General features: G+C 39.1%; 2 protein-coding genes across 2 annotated transcripts; one reads left to right on the forward strand and one right to left on the reverse strand.

The window, feature by feature from the left end:
- The first annotated feature begins 2,982 nt into the window (after nt 1-2,982).
- On the forward strand, nt 2,983-4,663 carry nanp (N-acetylneuraminic acid phosphatase). Its single transcript, XM_077613503.1, has 2 exons — nt 2,983-3,125; nt 3,985-4,663. Exons 1-2 carry the CDS (start codon nt 3,036-3,038, stop codon nt 4,624-4,626), a joined length of 732 nt encoding a protein of 243 aa, XP_077469629.1. The 5' UTR covers nt 2,983-3,035; the 3' UTR covers nt 4,627-4,663.
- A 5,547-nt stretch (nt 4,664-10,210) lies between these two features.
- Nucleotides 10,211-15,087, reverse strand: ttl (tubulin tyrosine ligase). The gene is made up of 7 exons (XM_077614111.1): nt 14,420-15,087; nt 13,999-14,077; nt 13,644-13,876; nt 13,306-13,441; nt 12,966-13,235; nt 11,807-11,950; nt 10,211-11,510 (listed from the first exon to the last, which is right to left on the reverse strand). The coding sequence occupies exons 1-7, from the start codon at nt 14,586-14,588 to the stop codon at nt 11,318-11,320; spliced, it is 1,224 nt and encodes a 407-aa protein (XP_077470237.1). The 5' UTR covers nt 14,589-15,087; the 3' UTR covers nt 10,211-11,317.
- Between the last annotated feature and the right edge of the window lie 80 nt (nt 15,088-15,167).

The following is a 15,167-nucleotide window of genomic DNA, read 5'->3' on the forward strand; positions in this document are numbered from 1 at the left end:
GTCAGGAGAATTCAGGTGTATCAGAGGGGGGAACAGGCAGCTTTTGTAATCTCTGGAAAACTACCCAAAAATGATCAGTGGCTCTATTTCCCACAATCCAACATTCTGAAAGACTTGTCCAATATCATAGCTAAGACAAAACTTAGCTGCATCCTATGCAATGCAATTTAGAAACAAGGAAAGACCCTTACATAACACCTGCATAAGAATATTCTTGGAGAAAGAGGCATCACCCTGCACCAAATTATGTTGTGTATGTTGTGAGTACGTGCACTCTTCCACTGTCACAGCATTCTCTGTTTAGTATCTAGTTCGCACAATTGCATCCTTGATACAATCTCCTGTATGTTTGTGCATGCGTGTATGTATGTGTGTACGTGCATATGTGACCGTAAGAGGCAAAGCCTGATGGAAGCGTCGTGACAAAGACAGAACAGCTGAGTTCTCTTTCCATTCCAGATTGAGTTTATCTTTGAAACTTTATTTATAGTAAGCGCATGCAGAGGGCGGATGCTATCGTGTTGTTATTATCAAGCATGGCGTCGCGGTATTTGAGTGTGCCGTGAGAGCTCATCAGGTGTGATTTAGGTAATGATCCTGTTTTCTATGAACTTGAGATTATATTTATTTCTTTATAATTAATATAGCTTCGTTCATTGTTTAGGCAACATATTGAGATCAATTACATCCACTTTCACCAGACTGCAGAAGGTGCTAAACAATTTGTAAATTACTGGATTATATTTTGCTCGTACTTGATATTCTTCTGACAAACTTTCGAAATTAAAAAAAATATTTCAATTCCAATAGAATTGGCGAAGTCATCAGATTTATTTTTCTCCTTAAAATTTGAAAAAGGAGATGATAAACATGTTTCCCCTCAATTTGAGTGTTAATGAAAAATTGGCACCAGCACCCACCCATTTGGGATGTTGCATTTTGTAGTATTTTAAAAACATAAGATGAGTCTGCTTACTAGACGACGTTCAACTAATTTGCCGCCATTGACGGTGCTGGCCGTCCAATCCATCAAACGTCAGCAACACCAAAGATGACAAATCACTGTCAGTCCTCCCAGTTTAAAATTGAAAATTGGATGACTATTGATGTCAATGGTGGTCAAAAACGCATAAACCTTGAAATGAAAGCATTTATATGTAAATCATTGTGACTTTACATAGGGCTTGTCCCAATCAATCAGCCTTTGCTCAGTATTGGACAATTTACGTGTGATTAGTTGATCACCTGAGCAAGAGTTGGAAATGTATATAGTGGTGTTCAAGAATTTCCCAAATAAATAAATGAATTCATCATTTACAAATCACCTTAACTCTTCTGCAAGTAAAATGTACCAGTGGCTGTTTTTCTCCTCAATGTCATGTAATAAAGTCCTTTGAGGTCCTTTAGCTCAAGTAACAAAGACTCATGTTTGGATGGCTTAAACTAAGTGCTAGAATTAGCTATGACCTTCCAGTGTATGTCCACAATTAAAGAAGGGTCAGTCTAACATGACTTTGGGTAGACGATGGAAATAAAGAGTACTACCTATAAGAATTAGCTTTAAGTCTGCCTGTTGGTCTAGTTAACTAACATGTGTTCCATGCGAATGTTTATCTCGGTTTCTCTAATTAGACAAGGTTGTCAGTCAAAATATGGTAAATGGTCAATTATGACGTTGATTAACAGTTCAGGGCATACCCCAACTCCTGGCCAAAGTCAAGTGTACAGAACATAAACAGGGTGGAATTAAATGTTTATTTATGTGCTTAAACTTGAAGTTCTCCCACGCACCTGACCTCATTTCATTTGGGAAATTCCATCTGTGATTTTTTTATTCCATTAACCTGCACTTTCCATGCACTTTTAATGTTCTGCATTGTTTAAAAGCATTTTTTCCATTTTGTTTCTTTAAGAAAAGTTTCAGTTGGTGCATGACTGCTTCTTAAGTAAGCTAACGTCTCATTTTGCGTGCCAAGAGCAGCCATTATTTGTTCCGTGCGATATTTGCAAGTTAAGCGTCTCACACCATTTCTTGGTTTATATCTTATCTATGGTATTTTTTAAAGGCCAATTGCAGTACTCACGCAAGCACCTGAGCAACACTCAAAGAAATGATCTCAGGTAATGTGAGAAGTGCTTGCTGTGTGTTCTGATTGGGCTGGGAAGACAAACAATCCTGCACGTATTCGCGTGTGAACCGCTGGCTCGTTGCCAGACGAAAGAATGACTTGGTTGCATAAGAACGCGGGACTGTTTTGATTCTACTTGACTGTGAGAAATCTTACGTTTGCAGGCATCCATTCAACACTTCAGACATACTTTTACTCTGTTCTAGTTACACCTCCAAAGTTCAAGGAAGAATAGTAGTCCCTTTCCGTGTTTATTGTCATGTTTTTTTTTCTTCATAAAATGTTGCGTTTAGTTGAATATAACTTTATTGACCGTTGAGATGCAATTCCAAACTGCTTGCACAGGACATAGAGTATGTGCTATGGTAGTTAATAAAAGAAGGAAATTCATATTGAAGATGTGAGATCACAATGGATTAAAAAAAAAAAGTAAATAGTTGAAATAAAAAAATCCCAGAGCAAAATACACATGGACCACCGATAATTCAATTTATGTTTTTTTTCTTTTATCGTAATCTATTAGACTTTGTTTTAAGTACTGTTTCAAGTTTAAATGTTTAACTATTAGTTAGATTTTATTCAAAATTGTTTACATTTCTTTAACTCAAGCATTGAATGTGCTCAGCAAGTTTGAAATATATCTCCTCAAGGAATATAATTTAAAAAAACACTTAAATGGTTTAATATTGTTTGCAGCAAAGGTTTTAAAGCAATGTTCGAATATGAAGACTGAATGATGGTGATGATCATCATCTTGGTTTCTTCACGCCCTCAAGAGGATGTGAATCGTAGTTGCGCTGCTGTGATTTTAAAAACTACAATTCCCATCATGAAAACCGTTCATTATGCCGCAGTTATTTCCGCGATTCATTGAAACGGTTTCCGTGTTCGCAGTGTGGCCGAGCAATGGACGCAAACCCTGTAAAAGCTATAATATTTGACTTGGACAACACACTTATCGACACCAATGGGGCTGGTCGATATGCGATACAGAAGGTGCTATTCTCCTGATAGTAGTTTAGTTTTCTACGAATGCTCTTTCGCAACTACTTGGTTGCCTTTTTTAATTCACTTGAAATGAAAACCACACCCCTGCGGTCAAATTAATAAATGACAGCCACTTGTACTTATATTTCTAGTAATTATAAGCGCTGTCCTTTTTAATTGGATCTATTCTGCAGCCAATTGCTTCCCCCGGTTTGCTGATTCTGCACATTTTGTGTCTTGATCAGTAGTTCTCAATTTGTGCTTTTTATACAAAATATGACCTAGAAAATACAAAGATCCAATAACACTATTACCGGCATGACCACATTAAAAGGGAAATGTATAATTTAATGTCATTTTAATTTCTAAATTAATCTTATTTAACTTGTATTTATAATAAATACTAAACAATGCTAAATATGGCCCCAGGTAACTGATTTTTTTTCATCATATTTGACTCATTGCATGTCATTTATAGATGTCCAATTCATTTAATCTGGGAGTACTGGCTGTGAATTCCCATCTCTCGATGCCATTGACAATACTAGACGTCCAATCCATTTTGCCTTGGAGGAGCATCACCAAATTTGATTGGACGTCTATCGACTGGATGCCAATGTGTAGTTAATAGGGGGTTAGTTAAAGGATGGAGTAAATAAAGTAGAGTAAAGGGTCAAATTTCAACTCAAATTAATATAGTTTCTGAATATTTATTTTTTAAGTACCACCGAAAAAGACCCCTCGCATACCATCATCATGGAAAACATATGGAAGTGTAGAATAGTAGTATTTTTTGCCACTGCATTATCAGCAATTGTTATGATCAAATAACGTTTTTTAATTGCAATATTTTGTATGAAATTTGCAGACCCATGCACTTTTGAAGACCACATTGGCTCTTGATGATGGGACCATCACCAACATTTGTGAAAAGTTCATGCAGAAGCTTCTGCACGAGAAGTCCGAGCCGACATCAGGCAGATCCATCGATGACATCCGAATGGGTCACTGGGATGAAAGTATTAAGGAAAGCGTGGATAGTTGTTCAACACCCACCTTGGCAGCTCAGTGCTACCACCTGTGGAAAAATAGCCGACTGGAGCTACTTAATCTTGCCCCTGAAATCTCCAACCTTCTAAAACAACTCAGGAGGAAATACAAACTGTTGCTGCTGACCAACGGGAATGCTCAAACACAAAGGGAAAAAGTGGAGGCTGTCGGTTGTGAAGCCTTTTTCGATAGGATTGTGGTGGGGGGAGATTATGCTGAGCAAAAACCTTACCCATCTATCTTCAGACTGTGTTTTGATCTGCTGCAGGTGGAGGCCCAGGACTGTATTATGGTCGGAGACTCTTTGGACACCGACATTCAAGGAGGGTTCATGGCAAAAGTGCGTGCTACAGTTTGGATTAATAAGTCTGGTGATGCCGTGCCTGTTGGTGCAGCCAAACCTGACTACATTATTTCAACTGTATTGGACCTGGAAGATGTTTTGGCAAAAGTAAATTAAGGGCAAATGGTAATATTAAATAAAAACGGTATCCCTTGACAGTGTGTAAGGGCTTAAACCTTTTTAAAAAATCAAACCAATGTATTGAGATCTAAGAACATGTGATTTTTTTTTTGTTTCATAAGCAGGTTCTGTAACATGAAAATAAAATTCATACTGTGACTGTCATGAATTTAAAAAATGATTTTTTACAGCAAAAACAAGATATTTGTCAGAAAATTGTTACTGCCCTAATAAAAATCGCTCTTTTTAAACTTTTATGCACTATTTCCTTCAAATGTTGCCGATTGAGGGCAAAACATTAACATTCATAGCCAGTCTTCCCAGTTTAAATGAATTGGAAGTGTGTCGCCATCAATGGCATTCAACGAGTTCAATCCTATGAAAAGAAATTGAGTTTAGATTGTTTGTTTCTGTCTTTATTCATCGTAATTGTATTAATTTATTCTTTTTATAATAAAAAATACAGCTAGAGTAAATCATTTAATATGTATATAATTGGTAATACTGTCAATGGCCGGCCACCAATTCAGGGTGTCCCTCGCCTGGTGCCCATAGTTAGCTGGGAGTACCCCCCACGACGCTTGTGAGAATAAGTAGGTCAGAAAATTAATGGAAGAATAATTGCTGATAATATTTTTCAACCAAAATAGTCACAGTAGCCAAGTTTTAGGTTTCTACTTTTGAATAGCTATTCACTGCAGTGACCGTGCCCCTAAAAGAATGAATGAATTCCTCCTCACTAAACATAACAAAATCTTCAGTTAACCATTCACTGTTGATTTTTTTTTTTAAACTTGCATCGAGTCGTAACCCGTTCCTGCATTTTTTGAAATGACAACATACTATCTTGTGTCATCATGGGCTATGATGTCACATCAATGATCACATGGCATGACTTCATAGAGTGGCTGTGTTTGCTGACCATGCACTTGACACAAGGATATAGCCCCCAACAAGAAAATGATTTCCCCCACTCCCCACATAATATAGTTAAAATGGTACAATGGCAATGGGTGTAAACTCAAATATTCAACACTCATCTTCTGAATCTGGTTGGTATTTCTGCATTGGCATTTATCGTTTGCAATGAATCACTGTTGACTTTTTAACCTTTTTGTGTGCACTAATCTGTGCGTTTGTAGATCAGAAGAAAACATCTACACCATTTGAAAAGTTACAATCCAATATCCTGACCAGTAAAAGCACTACCTACCTGGTTAAGGACTTGATTGGTGAAGGGACATTCGGTAAAGTTGCTCAGTGTGTAAACTTGAGCACGTCACAGACTGTCGCCCTCAAGGTCCTAAAAACCAAGTCAAATGTGGTGTCCAAAATGGAGGTATCAAATCAGCGATACTTATTCAACATCATGAGGTATTTCATGACTCTCGTTGGTGTTGTTTCGTCCGTAGATCAAAATACTTGAAATTGTGAGGGTTCTGGATCCGGTAAAAAAGAGCATTGTGAAATATATCGAAAACTTTGAGCACGAAGGGTACACGTGTTTGGCTTTTGAAATGCTAGACATGAGCCTTTTCGATTTTGTGGTGAAGAAACGGAATAAGCCACTGTCCATCAGTGAGATACGGCCAATTGCGCATCAGGTAAACCTGTGATTTTATGAAACAACTTGATGGAAATACTCTTAAGAAAAAATGCCTTTTTTATTCTGCAGTTGCTTATGGCATTTGAGGCTCTTAAAGGTATCCGAATCATTCATGCAGACCTGAAGCCTGATAACATTATGCTGGTAAATCATTCATGTGAGCCATTCAGGGTGAAATTAATAGATTTTGGCTGCTCCCTTCAATCCTCTGCAGTGACACTAGGGATGACCATACAGCCAATGGGGTACCGGTAAGTGCTTCTTGGAATTTGCTAACCCATTTGCCAACATTTATTTTCAAATGTACTTACTGTTTTCTGATGGTCTGCCAAACAGAGCCCCCGAAGTCACCCTTGGCCTCCCCATCTCTGAGCAAGTGGACATGTGGGGTCTCGGCTGCGCTCTCACATTCTTGCACATTGGCCAGCATCTTTTTGCCACAAATTGCGAGTACCAGATGGTAAAAAAAAGAGTCTAATTCTCTTTCCGTTATTATAAATGTGAGACAGAAGAAAGCGTCTACTGACCGGTGTTTTGCCCCCCAAAAAGATGAAAACCATCGTACAAATACGAGGGCAGCCAGCCGATTCACTCCTCACAGCAGGCAAATACAGCCAGAAGTATTTCACCAATTTAGACTTTAAACAGTGGAAACTAAAGGTATCAATATAGAACTCTTTAGTATTAAAATACTTCAAACTGCCTTTTTCATATGTTTTTGTTGCTCATCCAGACTCCAAATGAATATAAGCTTACAAACAGAGAAGAGACTAAAACATGGAAGACCCGATTAAAGTCTTTGGATGCCTTAAGAACTGTAAGTTGTCCATTTTTTTATTAGAATACTCTTGAAATAAATCCTCCTAAATGTGACAAATCTGTTTGCTTGATGACTGATCAAATCATTCATTATATTCAGTGTTGGAAAATAGTTTTTCATGTCAAATGGTCCAACAATATGGGTCAGCAATCTTTGTTTTAGCAGAAACGAGAGGATACAACAGAAGTCATCAGTGAATTTGAAGATCAAAATGAGTTTGTTAGCTTTCTAAAAAGTCTTCTAAACATTCAAGCTGAGAGAAGAATCGCACCGACGGAGGCTCTCAAGCATCGCTATGTCTCGATGGCTCATCTAGTTCACGAGAGCCACACCAGCTCATAGTAAGTAAATAATTCCTTATATGTGCATGATGTGCTGTACCGCTACATCAAATGAGCATTAAGTAGCATTTGATCCCTCCAAAAATTTGCCAGATTTCTTCTGTTTTTGTTCCCACGCTGCTTTATTCATGATCGATTTCTTTTTACAGTGTGGACAACGCTTTTGATCAAATGTTAGTTTGCCATATGGAAGGATTTGAAGAGGAGCTCATCTCGGACAGCGAGGATGACGACAAGCCTGCCTACAACGTCATTTTACACTCATCGTACTCATCCGATGGATCTGCAGACACGGGACATTGGAGTAGTGACTCATCTGATGGAACATCAGAAGCTTACACGCAAACGGATAAGGATGAATTTGGGCCTGTGGAGAAAAACATCACAGTTTATATGTGCAGCGAATGTGGAAACTTGTTAAACAAGCACTAATCTGCTGCTACTTGGAGAAGGCCGTGACCATTTTGCATGTAATAATCATTAGATTGCGGGATTCTTCTCTAAACTGTGTGTTCTACGCTCATTTTTAATCGATTTGACACCAAACACGAATTCAGATTTTACTTAAGTAACTAACTAAGTTATTTTACGTAATGAACATTTTTTTGATTCAGTACTTAGAGATGATGCGTATAATTCCGTAGCCCTGTTTCTTGTGATCAAACGCAATCATTTTGAGACTATTTTCTGACCAATTTAAAAATGGATTGGATTTGAAGTAGGATTTTTTTTTATAAAACACTTGCAATTATGAATATCCATCTGTAAACTGCTCAATGGTGTCCGACACACGCAATTGGTTTCATACCAAACATGACTATTGTCTGATGACCTTAGAAAATTGATTATATTTTATTCACTCATTCATTTTCTGAATCGCTTATCCTCACAAGGGTCTTTGAGTACGAGGCGGGGGACACTCTGAATTGGTGGGCAGCCAATCACAGGGCGATGTGCTAACCACTCCACCGGCAGCCCACCCTTGATTATATTTTAATTAAGTAGTTTAGGAACGGCTCGGATTAGAACATTGATGTGGATTTCCTTCCAGTATGGTGCATGCATGATTATTTTTTAGATAATCCAGCTATTTTTAATCCTGTAATGTAAAGTCAAATACGCAGATGCAGAAAAGGTTAAAAAAATGCTCGTCAACACACCAAAAACAACATGACTGGAGGCATGATAGACCTTCAGCCTGGAATAATTATTTAAAGCAAATATTGAAAGCAGATTACTAAAGAATGGGGATGATACAATTTGTAAATTAGTTTGGTTTTACTAAAACAAATGCTATGAGATTTTCGATTTTGTTTTCATCCAAAATTGATAGTACATATCATGACGTCACATTCATCCAAGTCTAAATTGTTAGTGCCACAAGTTTTCCTCGCCGGGTGCGGTGGCTCGTACCTGTAATCCAAGTCACTGGGAGGCTGAGACTGACGGATCGTTTGAGCTCAGGAGTTCTGAGCTGCAGCGGACTATGTCGAACGGGCGTCCGCGCTAAGTTCGGTATCGATATGGTGCTCCCGGGGGAGCTCGGGACCACCAGGTCGTCTAAGGAGGGGTGCACCGGCCCAGGTCGGAAACGGAGCAGGTCAAATCCCCCGTGCTGATCAGTAGCGGGATCGCGCCTGTGAGTAGACGCTGTAGTGCAACCTGGGCGAAATAGCGAGACTCTGTCTTTTATAAACATTACAAAAATATTACACATTTTCATACACCGTCTCTTTCTGGGAAAAAAAATGGCAAAAGTCGTAATTTTGGTGACTACTGATTTCATGAGTTGATGTAGCCGCCACTCTGCTTAGATCCAAAAGTGAACATCCAGAACATTGGCTGACCACGCAGTACCACAAACCGCCACTGAGGGGCTGTCGTCAAAACTGTCGACTGAAACCACAAGATGTCGCCCTAACGCATGGTGACGTCACGTGTATTTATGTCAAAAGCACTAGGAGCACAGTCTGCTTTCGTCGGGCATGGTGGCGCGTGCCTGTAATCCAAGCTACTGGGAGGCTGAGACTGGCGGATCGTTTGAGCTCAGGAGTTCTGAGCTGCAGCGGACTATGTCGAGCGGGTGTCCGCGCTAAGTTCGGTATCGATATGGTGTCCCCGGGGGAGCTCGGGACCACCAGGTCGTCTAAGGAGGGGTGCATCGGCCCAGGTCGGAAACGGAGCAGGTCAAAGCCCCCGTGCCGATCAGTAGCGGGATCGCGCCTGTGAATAGACGCTGTAGTGCAGCCTGGGTAATACGACGAGACACAGTTTTTTTAAGTAAAAAAATAATACACGCTCTCTCTATAGAAAACAACATGACTAATATTGGTAGATCAAAACTATTACACCGCGTTATTTCCTTAGCAAAACATTGTTTTCATGTGTCTTATACTGCCCCCTTCTGAATAAATACATCTACTACATAGTTAAAAGCACGACACTGGTGGAAAAAAATATTGTCTATCTTTTGTTAAAGCAAACCAAAGACTATATTAGACGTGAAAATAATTATAACTGTATTTAAAGCCAAGGATAAAAGAGTATTCACAAGAATAACAAGAGTCAAATGCACAATTTGCGACACTGATCTCAAGCATTGATTGAGATGACCACACTGACTTGCATCTGTAAAAAAAATTAAAAATAAATAAAAATTCAATATACAGACAGACTATAATGCAAAATGTCTAAAATGTTGGGTCAGGTACTTTCCAGCGTAATTTATTTTACTTTATTCCCAATCTACAAAATAATGCCTTATGCTTGTATAGTTGTTCATTTGCAGTATGTATTTGAATGAAAGAGACTTGATAAGTCACAGTTTTTTATTCTAGCAACACAGTTTATGACAAACAACCATGCAACATTTGAATAAGACATCAGCAAAACAAAACACAATACTACGTACTCACACCTCTGCAACGGCAATACTCGGTTTCAGATCATTTCATTTTATTCAGATTACAGCACAAATGGAGAAGATACTCAAGATGGAGCAGGAATTTTATCTTTGGTCGGAATGAAAATGTGGAGGACTTGTGAAAACTACAATGAGATTTTAAATCCATGGTTTGTTGAAAGGACATTTACACCAATTTAATAGTTTATGAATGAGTTTTAATTAAAACCAAATCCACATGCAATCCCCTCTAAGGCACCTTTGCCCCCAAAATGCAGTAAAAATATATTTTCATGGGGCAAAAACAAATGCCATGTATTTTTCCAGTCACGTGTCTGTCGAAATTAAACAAACATTTTTTTGTCATTCACAAAAAAAATTGACAATGTATTGCAAGAAATATCGAGACAAAGCCAACATTCTGTTTTAAGGTGCCACTCCTTAGACTAAAAATAAAGACTCAGCCCAAAACACACCAAAAAATAAATAAAATACTAGAAACAGATAAAAACAAGATATTACCATACTAATAAGAACTCAATTGTCATAACATTTGTGTTAGTCGATTAGATAATTGAGTTGACAGTTCAACATAATTGGAACCATGCCTATATCACCAGATAATGTTGCAGCACTGATTTGTAACCTGACTTTGTAAAATGAAGGAAGCTTCCTTGCTCACCATTTTCCTCTGCCGAATGGCAATATGCATCTTTAAAAAATGAAGGGGTTAATACAGTAACAGTCTAATGGCTTCAAATGTAAGGCACAAGTTTCATCTTGAGCATCTACACTTTCTCAATCCTTCCAAAAATCTGTCCCAGCTACGGTAAGGAACAATTTCAGTCACTAAGGTACCCTCACAGAATTGTTCCATCCTTTAAATGAACAGAAATAGCAAATACGTACACACACCATCTGCGGATACATGCGTGAAAACAAGAGGTAAAATAAATGCTCGGATTACAGTTGATGGCCTTGCAGAGGAGATTGAAGAAGAGGAGGAGATTTGCTTGTGCTTAAAGTCGAGTAAAGGGACCAATGTGAAGCGGCCCTCTCAGTTTGGGGGAAGAACAAACATTGGTCGAGAACAAGGAGGATGGAGAGGAAGAATAAGGCGAAGACGATGCAGAGTCACCACTATTGTTTAAGGTGAACACACTGGAAATGGCAACATCCACTATGCCTTGACACAACTCTGGGTACAGTTTCCTAGCAGCAACAAGAAAAGACAGCGTAAGTGAAAAGGAGTCAAATTCACATGGTATTCGTGGAATAATACTGTAAATAACCTTAGTTAAAAGTGAAAAGCAGTCCCCCAAAACTTAAATCAAAGTTAATGCTGAGGTTTAACATTACCGGTGAGTAACTTTAGGTTAACATGTTTTTTTTTCTTTCTTTTAAATGAGCATGAATTTCAAATAAACAAAATGGATAGTTTAGTGTATAAGGGCTGCAGTAATTACATGTACAAAGTTGCTTTTGTGCAAATATGTATGACTACTGACTGTGCACAGGCTGGTGCTCCGTTGATCTCAATGAGCCAGACTTTGAAGTTCACATCTACCATGAAGTCAAATCCGAACAGCTGGAAGCTCTGGTAGGAGAGATGCTTCGTGCTGATGGCTGGTTCAATGCACGACAGACAGCTTCTGCAAATTAACATAAGTAGCTTGGTCAGTTGTGTGTTGGCTTTCAAACTGCGTAATGATATTAGTAAAAGGAGTTTGGGACAGTAGGGGGGTTAGTAAAAAGAAAAATGAATATAGATTAATTATTCATTACAGGATTGTCCAGGGGCACTCACTTTTTTTGCTCTAAGATCTTCTTTTCAATGAGACAACCTCCTGCTATCTAATTTGTTGTTAGGGTTAGAATTCAGGGCTTTTTGTACCACACACTTAAACCAATGAGGTGAAATTGTGCTGAGACAAGAAGCACCTGACTGCAATCCACGGATTGCACTTCTAAAATACCACATTTGTGGAAAGGTTTCACACATGACTTACTGCAGGGGTGTTCAAACTTTTTTGAGATCTACTTTTCAAGGCGTTAACCTTCCACGATCTATTTTTTTACAGGCCACTGACAAAGCTCAGCAATCATGTAATGATATACCTCGCATGAGACTCTATCAACATGTATGCTACTCTCGATTTACGCTAAAGCTTACTGTGGACATGTCAAATTCATAAGAGCCTAGCTAAGGAAAATGACAGAATGTTATTGTTGTGCAATTTACCAATAGTACCTTGGTGATCTACCAATAGTTTCTTAGCGATTATACCAATAGTTCCTTAGCGATCTATGTAATGGGCACCCCATAATAATACGCTCTGCTAGACAAATTTTTAACCCTAAATAACCACAATTGATTTTTTTTTCCAAATTGAGAATTGCGCTGTCTGAACAAATCAATTTCTTAATGATTATATTACGTTATAAGCAGCCTCCAGCAATTTCCACACCATGTGCGACGCACAGAGTGTAATTAAGTACGGGTTACTGAATGCGGTGCAATCACCAAATAGATAACCACTCACAATTGCTCCCTTTAACTTTTCTCCAATTTTTGCTTATTACAGTTTGTCACAAAAAAGAAGATGGTAAACTCTTTATATCTGCAGTTATAAGGAATACAATTGTAAGAGCACAATGTGGGCTTACTTGATGATTTGCTTTATTTGAGGTAATATAGTGGACTCCAGAGTGACGCCGTGAGTGTTGAGCAGGTACAGACGGAACTCATCAAAGAACATCTCGTTCCCTTCCTCATATCGACCGTAGTTCTGGGAGTGCTCCTTCTGGATGCAGTGGTTGGTCAAGTGGCTGGTCATGTCCTGGAGGTCGGAGCTGTTATACGGCTCGGAAGATGTCCGCAGCACACCCTCACGATATAAATAGATGTTGTAGCTGTGGTCCACAAGGACCCAACTCCTGATGATATAGTATAAATTCTTAGCATGGAATAGTTATAGATGTTTTGTGCTAATTCTTCAAGACTTGCCTGATGTCAAACTTCCGATGTCCAGGTTGTAGAAGTAAAGGTTTCTCCAGGTATTTTTGAATAATATGAACCTGTCCTTGATTGTCAATGTACTCCAGTAGCTTGTTAGCATCGTGTGAGATCAGAATGCCAGCACCTGGTATAAGAAAGCATGTTATCGCTGCCCAATGCCAAAATGGAAAGCCAATAGTGCACTACTCTTGATTTCAAACACATCTACTCCGACTATTCAGACTAGATGAACAACTAAGGTTCGCTAGTAAAATGAACGTTTTAGGAGAAACTTTGCCATTACATTTGATTTGGATTCATTGCAAAATCCTGTCATAATGTTGTACCTTTGGCGCCAGCAGATGACTTTGCTATCCATACAGTCCCCTCCCCACTTTCTTTTTTGGAGTGGTAGGAAGCCAAGAAAACTTCTCGCTCATCCGTCTTGGGATTGCTCTTCAGATGGCTGAGACCATTAGTAGCAGGAGCCACAGGCGTGTTGAGGTTGGTGGGATAGATGATGTAGGATTCAGGAATCCAGTTGGACGAATCGGAGAGCTCTGGGCTTGTCTTTATTAGCCTGATGATTTAAAAATGGTTGATGTCAGCTAATGTAAAATCTTTCAATAATTCAAGAGCAAAATATAACATCATGGCAACATGAAAAAGTAATCTTATACGTCTCTACATTGTTGGACATACTTGACCAAGGACGCCTTCCTGCAAAGCTTGTCTGCACCTCTGTAGTAATTCACCAGTTGCACCAGCCCAGGTTCATGACCTAAAATGAAAGAAAATTTCAATGTTAAATTTGCACATTAACTCTTTGACGACAGTGATTATTCGCTGTCAGCCTCCCCCCGTCAAAATGGACTGGATGTCTAATGGAAGTAAAAGATGAGGATTAACCACCGGTCCTCCCAGTTTAAATGAACTGCATGTCTATCATTGTTGATGAATGTCAATGAGTTAACCAGTGATGGAGACATTGATCCTCCAAGACGCAGGGGTGAGAAACCCTGCAGTCACTGCAGATTTCAGGTCCTGAGTGGGTGGACACTAAATGCAGCACATACAGATGTCGGTTTCTACATCATCACAAAATGGGAAAACCCTACTTTACCTAGTCGTCCAAATGGTAGCCTGTTCCGTTCACCGAGCATCAAATTGAATCTGGGGTTGTCTCTTTTCAGCCTCTTCCACTGTCCAGTCGACAGGAGGATTTTGGAAACTTCTGCATAAACAGTGCTGTTGTCGTCCCGGGTAACAAAAGTGTACATCTGAGAGGCCATGGTCACCCACAGTAGGTGGAAATACAAATATCGCAGCAAACACTTTGGACTTAAAGTACTTTTCTGCCTAGGTCCAGTGTTATCTCCTCTGACCGGGCCATGGTGATGACGAGCCAGTCATATCCAGTCCAAACGTTAAACTCACATCCAAATCAGGGGATCGGAGCCAAAGCAGCGGTTACAGTATAGTATTTAAAATAAGAAAGAAAAATGTTGATTATTCAACAGTCATCGGGGCAGCAGTGTCCAGTAACACACCAGGGTGTGACTGGGGAAAAGCAGCTGCAGACTCGTTCCATTTGCAGCGAATAGGTTGCAGCATCCGGTTTTGTCTTAAATGGACCGCTGCTAAATTATCCAACTTGATTTAAGATGCGGTACGACTCAAACAAAGACTTAAAAATGACGACATCGCAATCGGGTAGTTAGGAAAACGCTAAAACGAATTGTTTATACGCAAAAAAAGACATGCTTTCCACTCTGAAACTGTCTCCTCCTTGTCGATAGATTAAACGACCTCAACTATGGTCAATGTAGTTTTCACTCGCACTATAAAAATGAGTTAATACTTGTTTATAA

This window comes from Stigmatopora argus, chromosome 11 (genome assembly GCF_051989625.1).
Source record: "Stigmatopora argus isolate UIUO_Sarg chromosome 11, RoL_Sarg_1.0, whole genome shotgun sequence".
In the NCBI taxonomy this organism is placed as follows: Eukaryota; Metazoa; Chordata; class Actinopteri; order Syngnathiformes; family Syngnathidae; genus Stigmatopora; species Stigmatopora argus.

Bases quoted from the DNA above. Each gene is read 5' to 3' on its own strand.
- ttl (XM_077614111.1), bottom strand. From the start codon at position 14,588: ATGGCCTCTCAGATGTACACTTTTGTTACCCGGGACGACAACAGCACT. The intron at 14,078-14,419 runs GTAAAGTAGGGT...CTTTCATTTTAG, and splicing joins GCTACCATTTGGACGACTAG to GTCATGAACCTGGGCTGGTG. The intron at 13,236-13,305 runs GCAAGTCTTGAA...CTATATCATCAG, and splicing joins CATCGGAAGTTTGACATCAG to GAGTTGGGTCCTTGTGGACC.
- nanp (XM_077613503.1), top strand. From the start codon at position 3,036: ATGGACGCAAACCCTGTAAAAGCTATAATATTTGACTTGGACAACACA. The intron at 3,126-3,984 runs GTGCTATTCTCC...TGAAATTTGCAG, and splicing joins GTCGATATGCGATACAGAAG to ACCCATGCACTTTTGAAGAC.